Genomic DNA, 21,422 nt, shown 5'->3' on the forward strand with positions numbered 1-21,422 from the left:
GAAAACAATGGCTTGAACGCCAGAATATCTGGATTGTAGTTCTCATACAGCTTTTGGTCAAAATTACTAGCAAGGTCTGATCTTGAATTTCCTCAGTTTAATTTGGGGTGAGACAAAATTTGTGCATTCATGTCCATAATTTTATTATTCTAACAAGTGCTATAATAACGTTATTTTTTTGTTAATATGTACGCACTCGTAACCAGAATATTTGAATTTTATCACTACTTCTTCCTTTATTTGAACTTCAAAAAAAGTTTTGAATTTGTGCCACTTGAGTCTTTTTCAATAGAAACGTTTATTTCAACAGATATTTGTAAATGTTGCTTTGAGGAAAATAATGCACCAGATTGGTTCACCAATATTATCAGAAATCGTCAGAAAAACAACATTGATTTAAATGTAGTATTTGAAGGAGCCTACTTGATCCCTGGATATAGTAGAGGCACTGGAAAAATATGGAATTTAAATAATTCAACAAAAATCCATGAGATTATTATTTTAAATTTTCTAGACAAGCATAATAGACTAAATCTTAGAAAAATAAAACTTTACTATGACTCATAAAATACATTCAATGTAACAAAATATGAAGCAGAAATTCTTATCTCAGAAATTAGGCAAGTTAGAGAGTTTCCTTTTTTATTACATAATCATTATTAAAAAAAGCTTGATGTGGCAATGGGAACACCCTGCACGTGCCTCCTATAAACGCATTCATTCAGAGAAACCATGTATTATTTTATTAAATGGGCATTACAGGAAAATGCATATTCTTTGACCTTAGCACCCAAACAGTTGTGGCGAGCTCTTTAAATTTTCAAATAAACAAAAACATAATTATTTATACAAATTTGCATAACAATTTCTTAAGAAATGTAAGGCACAGTTTTTACATCGTAGATGAACTAAAAGAAAATTAAGACCAAAAACAGATAACTTCTAGGTGGTTAAATGGTTTTCCTGTCAACAAACCTGTGAATTATTGAATGAGCTCTGAAATCAAGGCAATTTTTGAACTGTCCATGAAAATTGCCCAAAGTATTTTGGGCTGGTTATTACCATGAACAAAATAATATTTCTTAGCCTATCAACTATCTAGGGATTGTTCACCAAGAAAACAAGCTTATTAAATCTGCACAGAGTATAATATTAATATTCCTCATATCTTTATCATTTTTGAAAATAGGAAACTTGTACCAAATATCTTAATATATTTGTTATCAAATTGTATCAGTTATCTAATTTCTCATAGTTTTTATGAACTTCGTTGTCCATGGTCAATTAATTTAAGAGACATACTGAGCAGCTATCTCACTTGAAAATATTGGGTATTTCGGCTCATGACTTTCTAAAAAATATATTCTGAAAAACACAAAAGCTATTATAGTCCTAAAATAATTCTGAGAGATTTTGTGGTAATATATTATAAATTCATATCAGAGGTAATATGTATTTGCAAACACTTTCTTGGGTCTTGATAAAGTGTTTAATTTTTCTTATTATAAAAATTAACGCATTCTTTCTTACAAGTAGTCATTTATAGTAACATATAACCTCATTATTCTCCACCCCAGATTGTCAAGGTTGTAATAATAGCAAGAGAGATTTGGTCAAGAATAAATGTTATTCAGTTAAAGACCACTGTAAGTAACAGGCAAACAACAAATTTTAATTGCCATGGAAAAGAACAGATTTGAAGTTACCATCTAATGAATAAGATCAAATTCAATTATTGGAATAGTGTTTTCCTTGGAACATCCGTATATATCCAGGCATGACAAGAAGACACTGCCAGCTAACATATGTCTTATATTTTAAAACAAAGGTCTTAAACTTTTCAGTTACCTCAATTTAATAGTCTAGATTTCCTACTAAATGAATGGGCCTTCACCTGCTTATAAACTAGTCAACTTTGGATGTAAAACTTTACATGAAACAATACACTGAATGAGCTTTATATGCAGAATATAATCGCCTCTTGCTTTTGAAGGGTCAAGTTGGTAACTCAGAAATATTTCTAAGTGAATAACACCAGCTTGAGGAGTGAATGGGTAGTAACTGGAGGGGAAAAGTAGAATGAAGAAAGGATTCTTTTAATAAGTAAACTGGAGAATGTTTAAATGGTGATAGCCATAACACAGAAGAGGGCTGAATTTGAAGCTATAAGAGCAAGTGGGAAATCAGCATGATATAACTGAGAAAACGGAAAGGAATGGTTTTAATTAAGAAGAAAAGTAGCCTAGTTTTCTGTACTAAGAGTGGATGGGGGCAAGTGTTAGTGTGTATTTCGCAGCAAATAATTCAGAGTACTCAGTTGTTTTCTTCATTTTTTCCCTATGAAATAGAATGTGAGCTCATTTGGAGAAGATGCAGATTTAAGGACAGTAGAAGTCTCTAAAAAAAGTTGCAGAGTAGAAAGAAGATTGGCAAGAGAAAAATATTGAGATTACTGGGCAATGTTTAAATCCCAAATGAAGCTTGTCCAAGTTCCCCTATTATAATTTTCTCCAGCAGTACAGAGGTGCCCAAATATAGACATGGAGAAAGAAAATTCATTGGTGGCTGTGATTATGATACGTGGATGTCACCAAATGAATGAGGAGTAAAGGAATTTAGGAAGTTTTGGTTGTGTTGAAATTATGGACATGGAATTTAAGCTAAATAGGGAGAAGGGAAAGGATAAAAAGGGGTTAATGCACTGGGAAAGGATAGAATTTTTTAAAAATATGGTAGTGAAAAAAGTTGATAAAGCATAAAGGAAAACCTATGGTTAGGAAGGAATAACATGCTTCAATTAGTAATTTTGGAATAGCATGACTTGATGGTGATGACAAAATTTAGAGTATGACCATGAGGGGTATCTAACTTGGAATAGAGAGTGACACTGAAAATGACAAAGCCATGAAATTTAAAAGTTAGGCTGTAAATTGATGATATATGTGGATATAAGATCATTCAGGGTAATGGTAGAAATTGCTTTATATATAAAGACAGATGATGGGAAAGAGATAAAAATAAATAGCCAAGCACATTTCTAGCGATCCTTACAAATGAAAGGAAATAGTTTAGAAGTTTTAAGTATAGTTCATCATGACACTACTTTAGAAATAACTTTTCTTTAATATTGACTTCAAATAGTTAAAATATTTAAAACATTTTTAACATAGGTTAAGAAATCTTTATTCTTCTCAGAATTTTGTTATTAATTTGTGTAGCAAACGTAATTCAGTCAAGCCCAAATTAAAACTTCGATTGTGTAGAATCTAAAATAAATACATTTAATTGTATGTTCGCACATACACATATTTTTTGAAAGAAAATTCTTTTGGTAAAGACTTTTTTTTTATAAAACCCTGGCAACAGCATATGAATAGAACTTCTGAAACAAGAAAGAGAAGTTTGAATGGCTAATTTTAAATAACTAGGGAAGAAACCACATCTTTGATGACCTTCTGAAAAATATGATACAGAGATAATATAAGATCTTATATTTGTGAAAACAGTTAAGGAGAATTCTTTCTAGATTAAGATTTCAATGTCATGCTTAAATGTACCTCAATTAGTGGCTTTTTTTTCTTTTTAAAAAAGGAACTAAAATATTCTTGTTATTAGACACTGACTTTGTAAGTTTTACTGGAATGAATAACATTAGATTGATTCAAGCACACATTTACATTTCTTACACTGCTTATTTATTACTGTTAATAACTATTGTTATATCAAACACTGGGATATTATGTAGGACTAATTATATCAGAAAAAGGCAATTTTGTAACACAAAATTGCATCTTGTGATTTGAAACTATCTACCTCTCCCAGTCTTAAAAACGGTGTTTGGTTTGAATATATTTGTTGCTTATTTTGAAGGATGAGATGGGGTCAGGTAAGAAACTAATTATTCTCTAGGAGAAAAAATCTGCTACTCTTTTCAGAGTATAAAGGGAGTGAGGGATCCTTTTATGACTCCTTTGCAGACTATTTTAAATTATATAGGGGATTCAACGTCCAGTGGAAAAGACCACACTACATACTCCTTAAATTGTGGCCTCACTGTGAGATCCTAAATAATTCAAAGGAATTCTGGGCTCAGGAGCTCTGCACTTTTGTATACCACAGTGCTGGGAAAGCTACATTTCTTCATGTGTGAAGGAAATAGCAGCTTCTACCTCAAAGGCTTTGTAACAATTAAAAGATAATTCAATGTAAAGTGTGTAGAACAGCACCCTGTGTATTATAACAGCTCAATGTGATTATTAAATATTTATTATATGTAAAATAGATAATTATTATCATTACTATACAAAAGATGAGGAGGAAAATGGAACAGAATACATGCACACTAGGAAACAGGAAAATTATAAATAAGAAATAGATATTAACTATATTAAGACCATAATGTGCATGGTGGGAAGCAGAGAGAGATAAAACTGATGAGATAAATAGATACCCGATAATGTAGGGATTATATAAAAGCATTTAGAATTTATCTTATGGCTGCTAGGGAATAACAAGGATTTTAGGCAGGTTCCAAAATATTGTTTAGATAGATCTCTTTAGCTGAAGTGTGAAGAATGTATTGTGGGAAGGGAAGACTAGAAGTAGGAAGATTGTTTTAATATGATGGTCTGAGAAAGGAAAGAAGAAAGTAATCATGCTTGAGAAATTTTTAAAGAGCTAGTGTATGGAGTGATAGTATACAAAGGTGATTGCGATAATACACGGAGGTGATAATAATAACACTACATGAAGGTGCATCGAGAAAGAACAAGGAAGAACAAGGGCAAAGAAGAAGCCTAAGATTCTGGTTTGGTCTTCTGAGTAGAAGTCACTGTCCTGGTTCCTGTTTCATTTTCTTAGGTTTTCTTCTTTCCTTTAGAGTTCTTTCCACACCCAGCTTCTAATCATGCATTAAATTATTCAAAATATATATTCTGAGTACGTACAATGTGCCAGCACTGCAAGTGTTACAAAGGCAGAGGTTCTGAGTCCAGTTCTCTAAATTGTATAGAGAACCACAGAGTTTTGGGGCAGGGACAATTTGAAGAGCATGTAATCCAATCTCACAGCTGAAATTTGAATCTCTTACATAATAATCTTGTTTGGCAGGTCTATATTGGACAGAATAATGAGCAACCACTCTCTTTCAGGTGATCAAGTCTTTCACTCAGATCTGTGATTGCTAGCAGCTCTCACTTGGACTTTGCTCAAACTTAACTGTAACAACCTCTGCTTTTGGCCCTAGAACTTGTCACGAAGCCATGAAAACACATCTGATGGCTTTCTTTTCTTTCTTTTTTTTTTGGCAGTCTTTGGTTCTCTGCTGTCCACACTCCACACATTCTTAATTACTTCTAACACTCTGAAGAAATGGTTTGATGTCATCTTGCTATACTGGTCGTGTTCCTCTGAATGTATGCTGGCTTGAGCACATCTGCTTCAAGCATATTTTGCAGAAATTAACACAATATCTAGCCAGTACATAAAATTTTGGCCTTATTGCTTTTAGTACATAAAATTTTAGTACATAAAATTTTAGTACATAAAATTTTGGCCTTATTGCTTTTATAGATATTGAAAATCGTTAAATTCTTTTCAGGCATTGCTAATTTGCCCTTTTTGCAAAAACATTTTTCCTAAGAGCTGCAGTTAAATTATATATTTTTATTTAAATCATTTATAGAAGTGCTGAGCCTGCTGCCTTTTGTTTCCCTCAATCATTATCAATTTATTTGTTCAGCCCCTTTGATTACAACTGTCTCATCAGTTTTAAATCCATGTTGTTAGTCTTGTTCCAATGCTATATTTAGAAGTACTATTTAAAAGGAAATGAAATACCTTGTTAAACTCAATATATGGTATTTTCATAATAATTTTCCTTATCTATATGTTTATAAAATGTTTGAAAAGTTTAAAGGCACAGTTTATTCTTAAGGGACTCCATTTAATTTTGGTGATCAATAATCCCCTTTCTTATTGTTCAAAAAGTAATCTATTAAATGTTTTAAATTTAGTCGGAAAACTAACAGTGAGGTGATCAGTCTTTAGCTTAGAGAACATCTTTTAAATAAGAACATTAGGCTTGTGGAAAATTTTTCTCATTCCGTTTGAAGACCAGTGCCTTAGAGAAGGGATCATGGCTCCTGAAATACTTAAGAGCAAAAATTTGTCCTCTTGTTTGTCTCTCTAAAATCAATCAAAACAAACAATATGATTTTATTAGAAAAGGAGGACATTCTTCTAGTTTATGTAACTATCCTGAGTTTTAATTTCCTATTACTAATTCTTATTTTACTTTTTCCATTTTCCATGGACAGAAAATATGAAGACTATCCAGGACTTCTGTTCTACTTACTCTATAATCTATTACCATTGTACCGTAAGCTCAAAACAGCAGCCCTATTCCTTTCACATTATTTCCCTTCTTCTAAATAGATCAATGCATCTTGGCCTTTAGCCTTTGAGTTTACTATTGTTTTAGGTTCAAGGATTCTTATAATTGCTTATGGTTGGAACTAGGCAAGACTACCAGTAATCAGAAGGCAAGGCAATGAGAGCTCTAGCTTAGTGCAGGCAGAGAACACATACTTCTAGAGTCCCAAGTAGAAAATTGGGACACATTTTTCCAGAGAACAATGGGTTTAGGTTAACTAAATGAACACTTGACTATAACTAATTAATCCAAGTAAATCTTTTTCACATTAGGCAAATTAGATATGTTTGCCTGTTTACAAGTGTGAAATAGAAATTAGGAGTTATTGACAACACTCAAGAGAAATATTTCATAATCTGTTATTGTTGGAATTTTGAAGTTGCCCTGGCTCTGTAGTTTCTGCACTCTCTGAGATCTCTAATACCAGTGAATTTCCCTTTTTGCCCTATCCATCCAGATTTAGCTCCTACAGCATGCTTACAAAATAGATATTTGTGAGGGAAGTAAAGACATTTACCTTCCATACATATTGTATTACTTAGATGAGAAAATATATTCAAAGCTTCTAACACATGTCTTATAAATTAACCTCCGGAATAAACCCCTTTTAAAATTTACCTTGGCACATACACACTTAATAAATATTTATTAATTGAGAGACAGTTGTGGAATTTCTGTGATACTTTTAATTATGAATATTTTCAGTGACATTTATTTTGCTTAAAGACCAGCAGACTCTGAACCTTCCAAATGCCAAAGATTAAAATGCAGAGTCTCAAAACACATTAAAGATTATGCACCGAAGGAGACTCTTAGGATTGCAATGGAAATAAATTAACTAAATCTACAGAGCTTTACTTTTATGTCTTTGAAGTTCTAACATAAAGATTCCCTGGTAGTGATTAACTGTGACTGCCATGCTCCAAGGATAAAACTGCTTCTCTGGAGGATGCTGCTGACATGATAGCTGAGTTGGAATGCTAATTTCATTTTTAATGATGTTAAAAAGTTGATTTCAAATATAAAATTCAATTTTATTTAGCAGTGATATTCAGGAGAACATAGCAAATATAACATATGATAGTTACCTATATTATAACTAAAGATTGAGAATGATATTTCAGTCAATATATTAATATTCATATGCTACTTTTCAACTTGTCTCAGGATACATAAGATCTCATCATGAATATATGTTTTAATAACAAATTACACAGTATTAAAAATGCAGGAGGAAAACAGCAGATAAAAATTGAGATACAATTTTCAGAATTTATGTTTCTGAAGGTAAGTAACCATTCACTGGGTATTTGTCAATTTTAATATGTTCATTGCTTATCAAGGACTGCCATGAGAGTCAGACAGGTGTAATGTTACTGAAACAGACAATTTCATCTTTAATGCCATAGACTCTGTAAAAATCAGCTCTTTGGAATCAAAGCTGAATCTAGAAATAAAAGTCCTTTAGGTCAATACATGTAAGACAGTCCAGTCTAACAAATCTTCAAATTGAAAGTATAAAGTAGAAAAATGAAACATAAAAAAAAAAAAGTGAGCAGAAACTCATAACATTTCTTAACCTCGAAGATAAAGAGAAAAATATCAAACTTTAGAAAGAGAGAAGGAGAGGAAAAAGAAATCCTACATGCTATATACAAAAGAATGACAATCAATTGACATTAGACATAACTGGAAGGAAGAAGAGTAGTACTTTAAAGTTTTGAGGGTAAGTTATTTTAAACTAATAGTTTTAGACTATTTGCAACCATCAATTAATTTGAGTTATAAAATATATGTTCAGATCTCTAAGGATTTAGTGAGTTTGCCATACACGCTATCATCACATTTGTAGAGAGTTGATATGGAAAATTGGCAATTAAATATATTCCAGGAGGGAAAAAAAAGTAGAAAATCTGTTGAGACATTAATACAAGTACATTTAATATTGATACTTCAAAAATTCTTCTTGAGGCAAAGATGCTAATGACATAATACTTTCTTACTTATGAGTTCATAGTCCTTGATTCCAGAGTAACATATTTATAGAATCATAACACTGTAGATGCTATTTTTAAGGAGAACTGAGGCTTATATTTGTACATCTTAGAAACCTGTGACTATCATCTATTTCTTTTGTCAGGTAAGTTTATCTAATTTGGGGGTTCAACTTTAGGAAACTCCCCTTTTTGCCATATACATAAGTCATGTTCCAATAGTTCTTCAGTAATAAAGTTGAGATTTTGATCTCTAATTGTCTGACTCCTTTGTCTGTCATCAAATAGATTCTAAACTTAGGCATAGAGCAGAATTTCTATTTACCAAGTCCTAAAAATAACCAAATTCAGAGATTCAGGGAGTTAAAGAATATTCAGAAATTGAGGTTCTCGATGGGCTAGACCACACAAGTTTTGACCTTACAGTAGCTTTTATTATGCCATGTGGTTATTTTTTGTAGTTGTATAGTCGACTTTAATTGGCCATTCTGGACAAGTAGCTTTAGGTTTTAGTCTAAAATATTGGTCTGTAATCTAAAAAAGGGAAATAAATTCTTGAAGATCAGAATGACAGGTATAAAAGGAAGAGGTGAAGTTCTTAGATCTAGTTGCCCATAATGTAAGTCTTAAAAATGGAGATGTTTAACTTGTGTTAAGTCAGAAAAGGTGCTTGTGGTTCAATGAAATCAAATACAGGATGATGGACAAGGTTTCAGAGAGTAGTGACACTTCAGAGGGAGCACACATTGAGAAAACTAAGGAAAAAACACATTTTTAAATATGTGGAGATATATATTAAGAAGAATAAGTGACTCAATCCTTAAAGATTAGGAGGGCTATACTATGAGGCTACAGAAAAAACTGGCCAAATTTTAATGGGGGAGACCAGAAAAATTAATATAAAATACTCAAAGAATTACTAGATGAGTTTCAGTATGGCACAATTACTGTAGGTATTAATTGTACTCTATATAAACCTGCTGGGAAAAAATTATGCAATTAAAGTTTTAAAGGAAAGTAGAAATAAGGCATCATAAAAGTGAACCAGGTAGAAGAATAACAGATTGCCCTTAGGACTACGTTAGATATTTATTGGAAGAATAGCACCTACATGATAATACCCAACTCAGGAAGATAAATGTTGACGAGATATTTTGAATAGTGGGCACTTTAGCCATCCAGCATTGTTCATTTCCTATTTCCCATCACAGGACAAGAGCTAGAAATGCAAGAAAAACAAATGTCTACACCAGAAAGCAAAGTAAAAGTAGAATAAAGTAGGAACACATCTAGTAAGCTGTTCTAGCCTATATGAGTTCAATTTGCTGAATGGAAATGTACCTCAAATTAGACCTTTCTTTAAGACTGGCAACAGTACAAATTTCTGAACTTTGAAAGAATTTGGAATGTCTCAAATGCTGCTCTCTGAAAGTATCTCCCCCATATGGTCTTTAAAAATATGTCATAACTAATGTATTTAGAGAAAATCACTTCCAATTAAATTTAAATTCACAGATTGTCAATTGTGAATACCTGATATCCTACGAAAAGTTGAAAATAAGATTTTTTCTCTAGGTCTGCAAATTCCCAGAGTCTAATGAATCTCTGACATCAACTTTGAGATAGTGAACATAGATTTAAGTTAACTACTTTGCCCTGGAAACATCAGTTTTTTGGACAAAGACCAGAATGGAAAAACAGCTGGTAGGAAATCACAGTCATTACAACTACGCACATACAACCTACAGTGTTCAACTTTTTGAAAGAAGTTGTGACATTTTTGGTTTTATTAATCTTTTTAATAAAATATACTTAAATTTATTTTCCATCTTGAAAGAAGACTAATAAACATGAAATTTTAACGCAGAAAATAATATTTCTTGAAGCATAGTTAAAGACGATAGGGTATCTTTAGAAAAAAAAATGAACTCATTTAAATGAAAATTTAAATACTTCAGAAAATTTAAGAATAAGTGGCCAATGTTCATAATAATTAACAATAAAAAATTAAATATAAATAAATTGTGCAACTATGTAATTTAAAAAAATTATAAAACTCATTACGTGACACTTCATACTTTGGTAACCCAGAAACCATAGTATAGTGTCATGCAAGTCTGGAAGAAGTATTAACACTTACTTATGTAAATCTCACAAATACTGGTTACATGTTTATGTTCATAGGATTCTTGCTATGGAATAGACAATAAGAGAAATATTTCTGTCCTTCCTTTAATTAACTCTCTTAGATCCATGTTAACCCAAATATTTACATAGAAATAATTATACTAAAAATGTTATCTTTTATTATATTAAAGAATGTTCTTAATATTCTTCTTATATTAACAATAGTATCTTATCTAATACATTTTAAAGTCATATTTTGCCAAAACATATTGCAAAATAAAACTCAAAGGTCAAGTATAGTAAGATCTTCAACCTAGTGCAGAACTAAAAATCCGTTTCCAACTATGAGGGTACTTAGGATTTGAGAAATAATTCCATAAAATTAACATCAAATCAATCCAATAGTATGTAAAGTTGATAATAGCTAAAAATTAATTCTAAATATTTTATTTTAAAAGTCACTGTATACTTGGAATATTTACCTTTAGTAGCTATTAAAAAAGATGTTTAACGTGGTCCCATAAATAACCAATGAACTGCCTCAGTCTCAGCCTTGTGTGCAAAGTGAAAACTGGCCAGATTACCATGTTATGTAAATATTTCATTGTGAGAAAAATAAAAATTAACTTTTAAGAGAAATAAACCAAGTCCATTAGCCAGGATGGGTTTTAACTATTCTTATTCCTTTAGACTTAAAGTAATTTTAAGTAATAAAATTGAAAATCATTTAGACTTGAAATAAATTTTAAAGAGTCTAGCAAAGGTGAAGACTTTCTAGAATTTTTTTCTCAATAAATAACCATAAATTGAATATAACATTCATTAATAGGAATAAATAAAATTAAGAGATTTCAAGCAGATTGTGATAACATTTAAATACATTTTTTAGTTATTTGAATAATAAATTACAGAAGAAAAAATGGTTACTAGTATGGAATGTGACCAAATATTTAATTGTATTTAAAAAATAATAATCTCAAGGTTGCTTCTTTTCTCTGCACAGTATTTCTAACTGAATTTGGATGATTACCTAATTTTAGTAAGTAGCAAATTAATAATACAATTAGGCTAGTGAGTTGTTCTGCATTTTTAAGTACGTATGTTCTTATTAGTAAACACCTGCAAAGCAAGAGAGATGGCAAAATATGAAGTAAATTGATTAATTTGAATGCTATAACCATGAAAGCATATCTATTACAATAATGATGATGAGAGCAATAAACATTTAAGAGTGAGGAAAAGGAATAACCAGACAATAGATTCTGGAATAAAGAGAAATTCTTTGGCTTTTAAAGAACATGTTCTAAAGGTGATACTTCATCACTGAAAATGTTACTATGTATTTAAAAATGTGTTATTTATGGACTCACTTGCTTCCCAACAGCTGCTGAGACTCAAAATTTGCCAATTTCGCAATTCATTTAAATGTTCCATATTATATGTGAATGAAAAGATATACTATCAGTTTCCTGACAGATGCAAAATAATCTGCTGTGAGTCTAAAATAAGTTATATTCAATCAGTCAGAGAAATATTCTTTTAAATATGCCATTTTAAGAGGAGACTTTGCCATTAGAGGAATCACAAAGTTAGATGGTATACTCTTATTTTATCTCTTCAATTCAGTACTAAATTTAACATCAAATAGAATATTACATTATTTGTAAGGCTACACTTAAATATTTAAAATATACTGTGTTTTGAAATAAATGCTTTGATCTCTTAGATAAACTGTTCATTTCTACTACAGGGCAAAGATTTTTTTACAGTCATTTCAAACTGTAGCCTACTAGAACCAGGAAATTCGAGCACTGAATAAGTAGTTTTACGGAATACCATGACAATATTGGCCTCAGTCTGGCATTTTTTTTTTCCAATAATTCTCTTTTTAACTTCCCCACAGGCAATAAACGATAAAGAGTAAATTAAAATTAGAAAAAGGAGGGAAAAAAAATCTCCAAACCTACTTTTTCTTCAATCTTCTATCCTTCTCAGCTTGAGTTCCAAGTTTGCCTAACCCCAGGGACTCCTGAGCTGCAGCTTCAGTCTCCATGAAGCCTCCTGTGAAGAAGTAACTATTCACATTAGTTTGGATACATTATATCAATTCCAAAATTAAATTCTTAAAAGTTTATTTGAGCAACTGTTCAGTATCACATTTTTTCCCCTTTCTTTCTATTGTCTTTATATTTCCAACCCAACATACATAAAATGGCATGGGTACATACATAAACAATACACTGAGAGAATGAAAAAAAAGTACTTATTGTTATACTATTCAATAGCATCTAGTAGCAACATAATACATGTGGCCTGTATGCTGGCAAACATGAGAATATATAGTTTGCAAGCCTCATGGTCTCTTTTTCTACTTTTCTTACGAAAAATAAGAGCAAATATGTGTAGTATATGAGTGTTTTCAACATTTAGAAATTGAAATTTTTTATATATAATGGGATAAATGGTAGCCCAATGAGTAGAAACTTGTGTGTCTTCAATTCCAAGTTAAGAGAATGGAGAAGCACTCCCAGCTTCCAAAAATTTTCATCTCCTGCGCCCTGCCTGACTCCTATATCCAGTATAAACCTTACTTCTAGAATTTCTTGTACTTTGGCAGGTTTTGTTTTGTTTTGTACATTTTATAATAATACCTAGAAAAATTTTTTCTTTCTTCAAAAGACCCTGGTAAGAATTGTTTTTACCCAGCAGATCACAAATTGTTTGGGTTAGTGGCAGTTTTCTTGGCTTTGGAATATAAACAATATATGTAACCTTGGAACGAAAGGAGAAAGAATGTTGGGCACTGAACACAGAACGACACATTTTACAAACAATTATTTAATGCAGAATCTTTAAACATATAATTAATTCATACATTATCTAATATGAATGAAAAATGAGAACTTAATCCCGGGCTCTGTTTTCTCTTTGGTATTTATTCTATGTGAAAAACATGAAAAATATTCACTATTTTTAAGTGGGTTCAGGTGTACATATTTTTTAAATGGAAGAGATTTAGACTCTAGTTAAGTTTAAGATTAGATAGAAAAATTTAAACTAATACTAACTCTTACAAAGACTACACAAAAATTTTCACCAATATATAATAAAAATATTTTTATTTATAAAAGTAATAACTATTTGAATACATAACTTTGAATAAATAATAACTATTAAAGACAACTTTTACTCTTTTGTCACTGATGGATATTTCCTTACTTAATATTTGTGGGATTTGACCAGAGACAAATTTTGTTGTTACCATTTTTCACAATTTATTTTAGTAAATTATTTATACTACTAGATATTATTAATTCTGGAGCATTGATATAATAAATTAATCTCATAGTTTAGTAACTTTGTTTCTGAACTGGATAATTATAAGAAAGTCCTCTTTAACTGAAAACACTTTGATTGCTGCCTAGATTTTAATTAGGAAATCAGAGTTCTGGAACCAAAATTTATTTTATTCAATTATGCACTAATAATAATAATTTTTTTTATGATGAAAGATTTTTATTGTTAGTATCATTAGGAAAATCATTCACAAGCTGATTAATGTACTCTTGGGGATAATTTTTAAAGGTGGGATTTTCCGCTATTCACAGTGAATGAATATTTTCATTTTATTTCTCTCATTGGTATACTTGCCTTACTGTACATCCATAAATTATTATTCATAATCTGTAATTAACAATAAAATTGTTCTCTGGAAATGGAAATGGAAATGATTGATTCACTTCAAAGTTACAAAATTCTTCAGCAGTCCAGATGGGGGCATTAGGCATTGATGTGGTAACCCATTTGAAACAACGAGACATTCTCAACCACCAGGTGGCATTTGGCTTTTTATTCTTCTGAGCAAAGAAGAATAACTTAATTACAATGTAAATTTCATCAAGAACTTAGCAGGTAAAATTAGTTTTAAGCATCATATATAGGAATGTACCCTGAAGTGGGATCAAAAATCTAATTATGTGCATATTTTCAACCCAATTAAACTATTTCTAGATGAGAAGATTCTTTCATAGAAATTATCTAGCTTCCTGTAAATCCCAGGTTCATCTTTCTTCATCCTTATCTTTCTCCTTTCATTCCAAGGTTACATATATTGTTTATATTCCTCTGTCGAACCAGTTTGTGAACTCTTTTACAATATGGATGATTATTTAAATCTAGTGAGAGTGCCTCATTTTATCCTGGAATTAGCAGGGTCCTATGACTGTGTGGACTTTAGGAATATCTTTTCATCTATACCCATATTTTATTCACTAGTCACTTGTAGCTATTGAGCACTTGAAATGTGACTAGTCCAAAATAAATACTGCAAGTATAAAATATTCACAAGATTTTGAAAACTTATTACAAAAAATATGATATCTAATTAATAATTTCATATTGATTACATATTAAAATGGCATGTTCTCATATACTGCTTTAAATAAAATATATTACTAAAATTCATTTTACCTGTTTCTTCTTAGTTTTCTTAATGTAGCTACTAGAGAAATAGAAATTACACATGTGACTCTCATTTGTGGCTTGAGTTATATTTCTGTTGGCAATACTGTATATTAGTGGTTCTTAATAGAGACAGTATCAAGAGTGTAAATATTCAGATATGTTGGTGGGGAGAGTGGGGCTCCATTTTTAGACATCATCATGACTGCAAAGTAAAACCGATATATATTAAAAAGGGAACAAGGATTCTAAATATCTTCAATGGATAGAGAATCCTTTAGCTTGTCCTTCTGAAAAAGGCAAGAGTAACCCTGATGAGAAACACTGGCTTGTGGAAGCTATGGATTACTCATTCTCCAAAGAGATCCGTTAGGAATGTAGAGAGAGCATCATTAACTCCACCCATCTGATGGCATAAGGTGTTCAGGCAGAGAACGCTTGAGTCTCACAATTCAGTGGATAGTCAGATAATAAACTGCATATCACCTTTTCTGTGGTTCCCTAGTGGCTGCATATACAAAAGCCCAAGACCGAATCTTTGCCCTCACATTTCTCTGGGCTTTTATCACTCAGGTATACTTACTTTTGTAATGTCTTTGAGAACTTGAAAGTGTTGAAGACAGGACCACTCCTAGGGTGTGAGGGGCCCAATCAAGTTTCATTTTTCCACCCTATTTTTTATATACACATTTTGAGTAACCTCAGATCAGTGGGGCAACACTCTAGTGGTCCATTCTCATATAGTATCATTCCAGCCAGCAGAAATGAATGATTCACTTGTCAGAGCACTTTCCTGGAACCAGGGGCAGGCCACTAGTCCAGAATAACCCCATAAGTGCAAGTCTCTGGGCTCCCCAGGACATCTGGTCAATCTCGCACATGAGGTAGAGAGTTAGGGAGCATCCTAATAGAGAAAAACAGAGACTCGAGTCCATATGGTTTAGTTAGATTAGATGAAACTGCCTCCCTGGCTGGTCTCAGGGTCTGAAAGGTAACAGAAAATTTCAATGCTTCCAGCAAGTAGAACCATACAGGTCTAGGTCTTGGCTGAGGGCCCCGGCCCAGATAGCATTGCCAGCCTCAGCCTCTCCCAGGCACCAGAGGGAAGATCTTAGAGAATGTCAAAGAAGGTGCTGCAAAGTGTGAGGCTTAAGACCCAGGCCAAGGAATTCAAGAAAGGACCCTAATATGCCCGGATCTACAGGTGGTACTCGTTGGAGATATCTGTTCATTTGGAATGTGAAAGCAAATATCTCAGTGTTGCTTGGGCCTTAGATTTTGTTCAAAATAATTTACTTCATGTTGGCCTTTGAGGTACAAGTATGGAGAAATTTCTGGTCAAAACCCACATTTTAAGGTCTCTGTCTTTCCATTCCAGGAGAGGTCCCTGTTATTGTATAAAAAAGAGAGCTCTAACTCCGGAGAGATTAAGACTATAATCTATTTCTGATCAGTAGCTTCATCCTTCTTCATTTGACCTCTCTTCAGTATTACTCCATGCCACTCATTTTGTATTTAAACACACTTGAATTAATAAATGGTTACTTATTTCATGTCTGTTAGTCTGTTAGCTCTCTGGAGGATGCACCTAGGCACAGTGCCTGGCTCATAAAGAGGATGTAAAATATGTACTCATAATTGAAGCTAAATACTGCTTTCTTCAGAGAGGCCCTTTCACTATTCATGGAATGAGTCATCTCTAACTGAAACATTGTAGAATTTATATTATTATATCTGTTGGTTCCATAGCATCTAGGAACAATCTAAGGTTTTGGGTAAAGGCCAACTCAGCCACCCAAATTTTAGGTGTAGAAAGGTGCTCGCTAAATAATGCTGGTGTAATGCTGACTCAGTTTTTGTCACTATGAAATTGTTTTCTTCATTATGCTGATTATAGCAGGCCAATGAATTCAGCCAATAAAGGATAGGGAAATGCAATTTAGCAGGCAAAAAATCTTTTCAAAATATATTGTTTCTTGTATACATTTAAAGGAAATTTGTAAAAGTTGTTTTTTTAATCAATAACTATGCATTTTATATATCTGAAATTGAGAATTTTGCTTGTTCAGATTTAACATATTTTTATTTATGTTTTTTTTTCATAGCTTTGCTGTATTTAGTACTATTTCTTCAATTCTCCACTCTTGAAAAACTTTGATTTCTGTTCTCTCTCTTGCAATGCCTGTCAATAGCCTCTTCATTCTCACCATTCACTGTTAGTTAACATCAGCGAGCCTGGTCACGTGTGTTCTGTTCTTTTCTTTATGGTCATTATTATGAGGGTTCTCTGAAGACACCTGGCATTTCCCAGAGAGTAACCAATGAATGTTAAGATCATGTGGAGCAGATGATTCCCCCAGGTGCAGTAAATGTTTTCACATCTCTACCTTGTCTCCACACTCTATTACCATTTCCCTAAACTGGTAAGATGCCTCTGTAGCATGATATTTGTTTGCTCTAACTCCTAGCTTCTGCTTGGATGCTTCACCACAGATCCTAGATCATTTCATTCACGTGCTTGTCTCTGTTTCATCTTGCTGCCCCCTGATCTCCGCATTTCCAATCTCTCTATGGCTAGGTAACTTGACCCTCAGTCCTGATCATTTTCTTTGCTTGATAATTTGGTTTCACACTCCTGACCCCAGCCAATATCTACTTCCTAACTAGCCACAGAAATGACCCAAGTTCCTTTCCATCACATTCTCCTTGGAGTTTGTTTTTTCATGTGGTGTCAGTGCCCTTTTTCTCAAGGATAAGTTCTATTTGAAACTCTAGCTTTGCACCTTTTCAATCCTGTAAGAAAACTGCACTTAGATGTTCGTAGTAGAATCAAATATATCCCAGAAGATAAAAATTAATAATCTGAACTCCTCAATGACATTGTGTTTGTATCCTTTATAAGAAAACTTGTAATGTATTTTGTAATGTCCTTTTTTTACCGTTGCCTGGAATTGTTTTTAATTTTTTCATGTATTTATATGTAATATCCTCAAGAAGTTATAAACGTCCTGAAATAAATAATCATGTTTTTAATTTCATTAAGTTACCAAGCTTGCTCCACAGGACTAGAAAATCAATGATGTATTTTTTTGATTGAAATAGTCGTAAGAGTATATTGTCTAGAGCACTAGACCAGGAAGTGAGAGCTAGAAGCCAATACCGACTCTCCTCTAAACTACTACTTTGCCTTGAGAATTAAAGCCATCTATTTCTATATAGTATAGAAATTACAAGACTTTTAGATATTTTCTTACTTTAAAAGTCTGTAATTTTAAAAAGACCAACGCATTTTTATAGTAAGTAATTCATGGTACAAGTTTTGTAAAAAAAAAAAAAGTTGCTGGATATGTGACTTAAATGTTAGAGCTTCATAAACTCAGGACTACTAGAATTAAAGTAGATCTTAAAGATCATCCATTACAATCACCTTTCCAATGCTTGGATCCTCTCCACAATGGATCTTTTTAGTACTTACTTAGCTTTTACTTGAAAATCTTCTGTGACAAAGAAAACATTACCTCATAAACAAGCTCTTTGGATATAATTCTGACACCCCAGAGTTTTCTTACACTGAGATGAAGTCAATCTGTCTATAGCTTTAACAGTTTGATTCTAGTTTTGTATCCTAACTCAATGATGAAAAAGCCCACATGGTAGCTCATTAAATATTTGTAATCAGCCATCCAGGTGGACCAGCAAGAATAAACACATCCACTTATCTACTCCTCACATGATTTCAATCCTCTCATCAGCTCAAATACTTCCTTCCAACCTTTCCTCAAGGTTATTAAGTGCCTCTTAAAGGGCAGTAATCAGAAATAAATACTATTCTCTGGTTGTTATCTTACCACAGCAGAGTAGAATGAAAAAGCATTCTTTTTTTTTTTTATCACAATACTATGTCTAGTAATGACTACATTTATTGACTAGTATATTGACTTTAGAGTCACATGAAAGGTCTAAATTTTTCTTCTAAATAATGCTTCTAAGAGCTATAAGTTTAGAGTGAGATATTTTTGGACTCTTCATATTTTACTTTTTTAAAGATAGTCTTTAGCAATAACTTTTTTTTTCATTTATGATTCCTATCTATACCAGTAATTTATAAATCAGATACCTGTGCTGTTAAAATGTTCATGTCCAAGTGACTGAGGATTGTATTGACCAAGGAGAGAGTAAGTCCTAATAATGCCACTAGAAACTTTGATCCAAGGTGGACAATTTCTGGAGGATTATTCAACCAGTTATAATTCTCACCTAATTTTTCCATCACCAAGGCCCCATTTTGAAATCTCATCCACAGGGATGTCATGAGTCACAGCTTGTCACTACCTCTCCTGTTACTGAGCAACTTTGTCAATGAAACAAATGAGCATTGTTTGACATGACTATTTTTAACACAGCTTAATTGGCTTTGTTTCAAAATAGGTTAATGCTTTCAGATAAAATTAAAAGTCAAGCCAGTCAGGATTCTAATTACTGATGCCTAATCATGGATCGTGAGGTTCAGAACTCCTGTTCCTAGTTGTTCTAAGAGGACAGACGACATAAGTAAATTTTTCTTGGCCAGAAACATACTGAAGTTTTTGTTTTGTTTTGTTTTAAATAAGAGATATGTATGTTTTATATATATATACATATTTATTTTACTAAATTAAAAGTTCCAATTGATGCCAGTAGCCATGCTTTAGTCTTTTTCAAAGCCCATAGTCAGTACTTTGCACTTAATAGTGGCGCAATCTATGTTTATTCATTGAAAGTAGAAATAAATAAATGATTTTAAATTATCTATGTTTGTTTCCCCTCAAAAGTGCAACTCTCATGGGCTTTAGTAATCTCTGGTTAGTGCCTCTTTTCTACGTGAAAGCTTTGTCTTCAAGTAAGCAGATAGAGGCAAAATTGAGAGTTTTTGAGAAGTTCTAGTTATTCGTATATTCTGCTCATATTAGATAGACCTTCATTTTATTAATTTTCTTTAAATTTTAAAGTTACTAAAAAAATAAAGATTTTATAGTTACCCGTTTGGTTTGTTCAGTTTTTCCAGTTATCACTTTATTTTAGTTGGTGGTCTTCTTGACATTGTTCTCATGTCTATGCCATTCACTTACATCTATCATTTGTTATAGATATAACTTTTGACTAAAATCTTTAAAAATATATTTTTAGAAAGTGCTCTCCTATTTCAGATATACTTCTTACTTCACATCATCATCAATATAAGTGTGAGTGTATTACTACCTTCTTGAATTGCTTTGATAATATCTAGTCTTCATTGTCCTAATCAATTCTTTCATATTGGCTAAGATTAAACTTGTTTCTAGAATTTTAACAGTAGTTTGTGTGAAAGCCAAGTTGTGGTAGGTTGTAAAATGACTGACAGATGTGGAAGTAAAAATACCTAACTTTAGTTTAGATATTAAGGGTAGAAGAATGATTAGTCAATATCTAGGAAGATGGAAGGATCAAGTGATGACTTTTAAGATATAGATTAGACATGGGCATGTTTAAACATTAATAGAAATATCAGAGAGCGTTGCATCTAGATGAATAAATAAGGAAATAAAATATTCTGTGTCACTGTGCTGTTAGCAGGATACTATTATATCCTGGATCTATGCTCTAGGAAGTCAGCAGAAGTGCTTACTGGACCAATTTTCTCCATGCCCCTCAATGAGATTATCAAATCTGCTTTTACATCTTTTCATTTTGGGACTTGTGATATAGAAAGAAAGGGAATAAAAATAAAAGAAAGAGAAAGAGAAACAGAGAAACTAAAACAAGATCACCAAGTCTGCTAGAAGGGATACTTCCTTTGTCAGAACACTCTGCCCAAATTCAATCGTGACTTTCAGGTAGCCTTGGCTCATATCCATGTTTTATCTTTCCTGCATAGTACTTAAAAAATTGAATATGAGGAACAAATGTTGATTCAATTTTGTCTCCCTCACCCCTGTTATTTCACACCCTGCCCATAACCTGACGAACTTAGTACACGTGTGCAAATCCTGTTCTTTCATTATAGGCAATAATAAGAACAAGAATTATCAAACCCTCTGATAAGAGTAGAATGAATTTTCTAAAAGATAACCAGAAAACTTGAAATCTCCCATTACTACTCAATTTTACTCTTTGCTATATTTGTGACTTAAGTGAAAAATCACCAACCATTTGAAAAACGTGTTATAATAGATTTCCAGACTAAAATAATTATGTTTGGTTTCTATTAGCTTTATTCAAATGCTTTTAAACCCCATTCCTTTGAGTTATGGAGTTTCCAGAATGATATTATTTCTGCTAACAACACTTGTAAAGATTGATTATATGTAGTATATTAAGTTTGATTCTCCCTGGTTAGGGGTTATCACTGTAGTAACATTGACTGATCTATCATATCTGGTTTATCTTAT

The 21,422-nt window shown here is 32.1% G+C and overlaps 1 protein-coding gene across 5 annotated transcripts in view; it reads right to left on the bottom strand.

Moving 5' to 3' along the window:
- PPFIA2 (PPFI scaffold protein A2) overlaps positions 1–21,422 on the bottom strand; it is a 418,570-nt gene that overhangs the window by 46,128 nt on the left and 351,020 nt on the right. For all 5 annotated transcript variants that reach the window (XM_039838929.1, XM_039838927.1, XM_039838928.1 and 2 more), the window contains one exon: positions 12,522–12,615. In XM_039838929.1, the coding sequence (XP_039694863.1) occupies positions 12,522–12,615 (94 nt within the window). The remainder of the gene's footprint in view (positions 1–12,521; positions 12,616–21,422) is intronic.

This window comes from Pteropus medius, unplaced genomic scaffold (genome assembly GCF_902729225.1).
Source record: "Pteropus medius unplaced genomic scaffold, Ma_sr-lr_union100, whole genome shotgun sequence".
NCBI lineage: Eukaryota > Metazoa > Chordata > Mammalia > Chiroptera > Pteropodidae > Pteropus > Pteropus medius.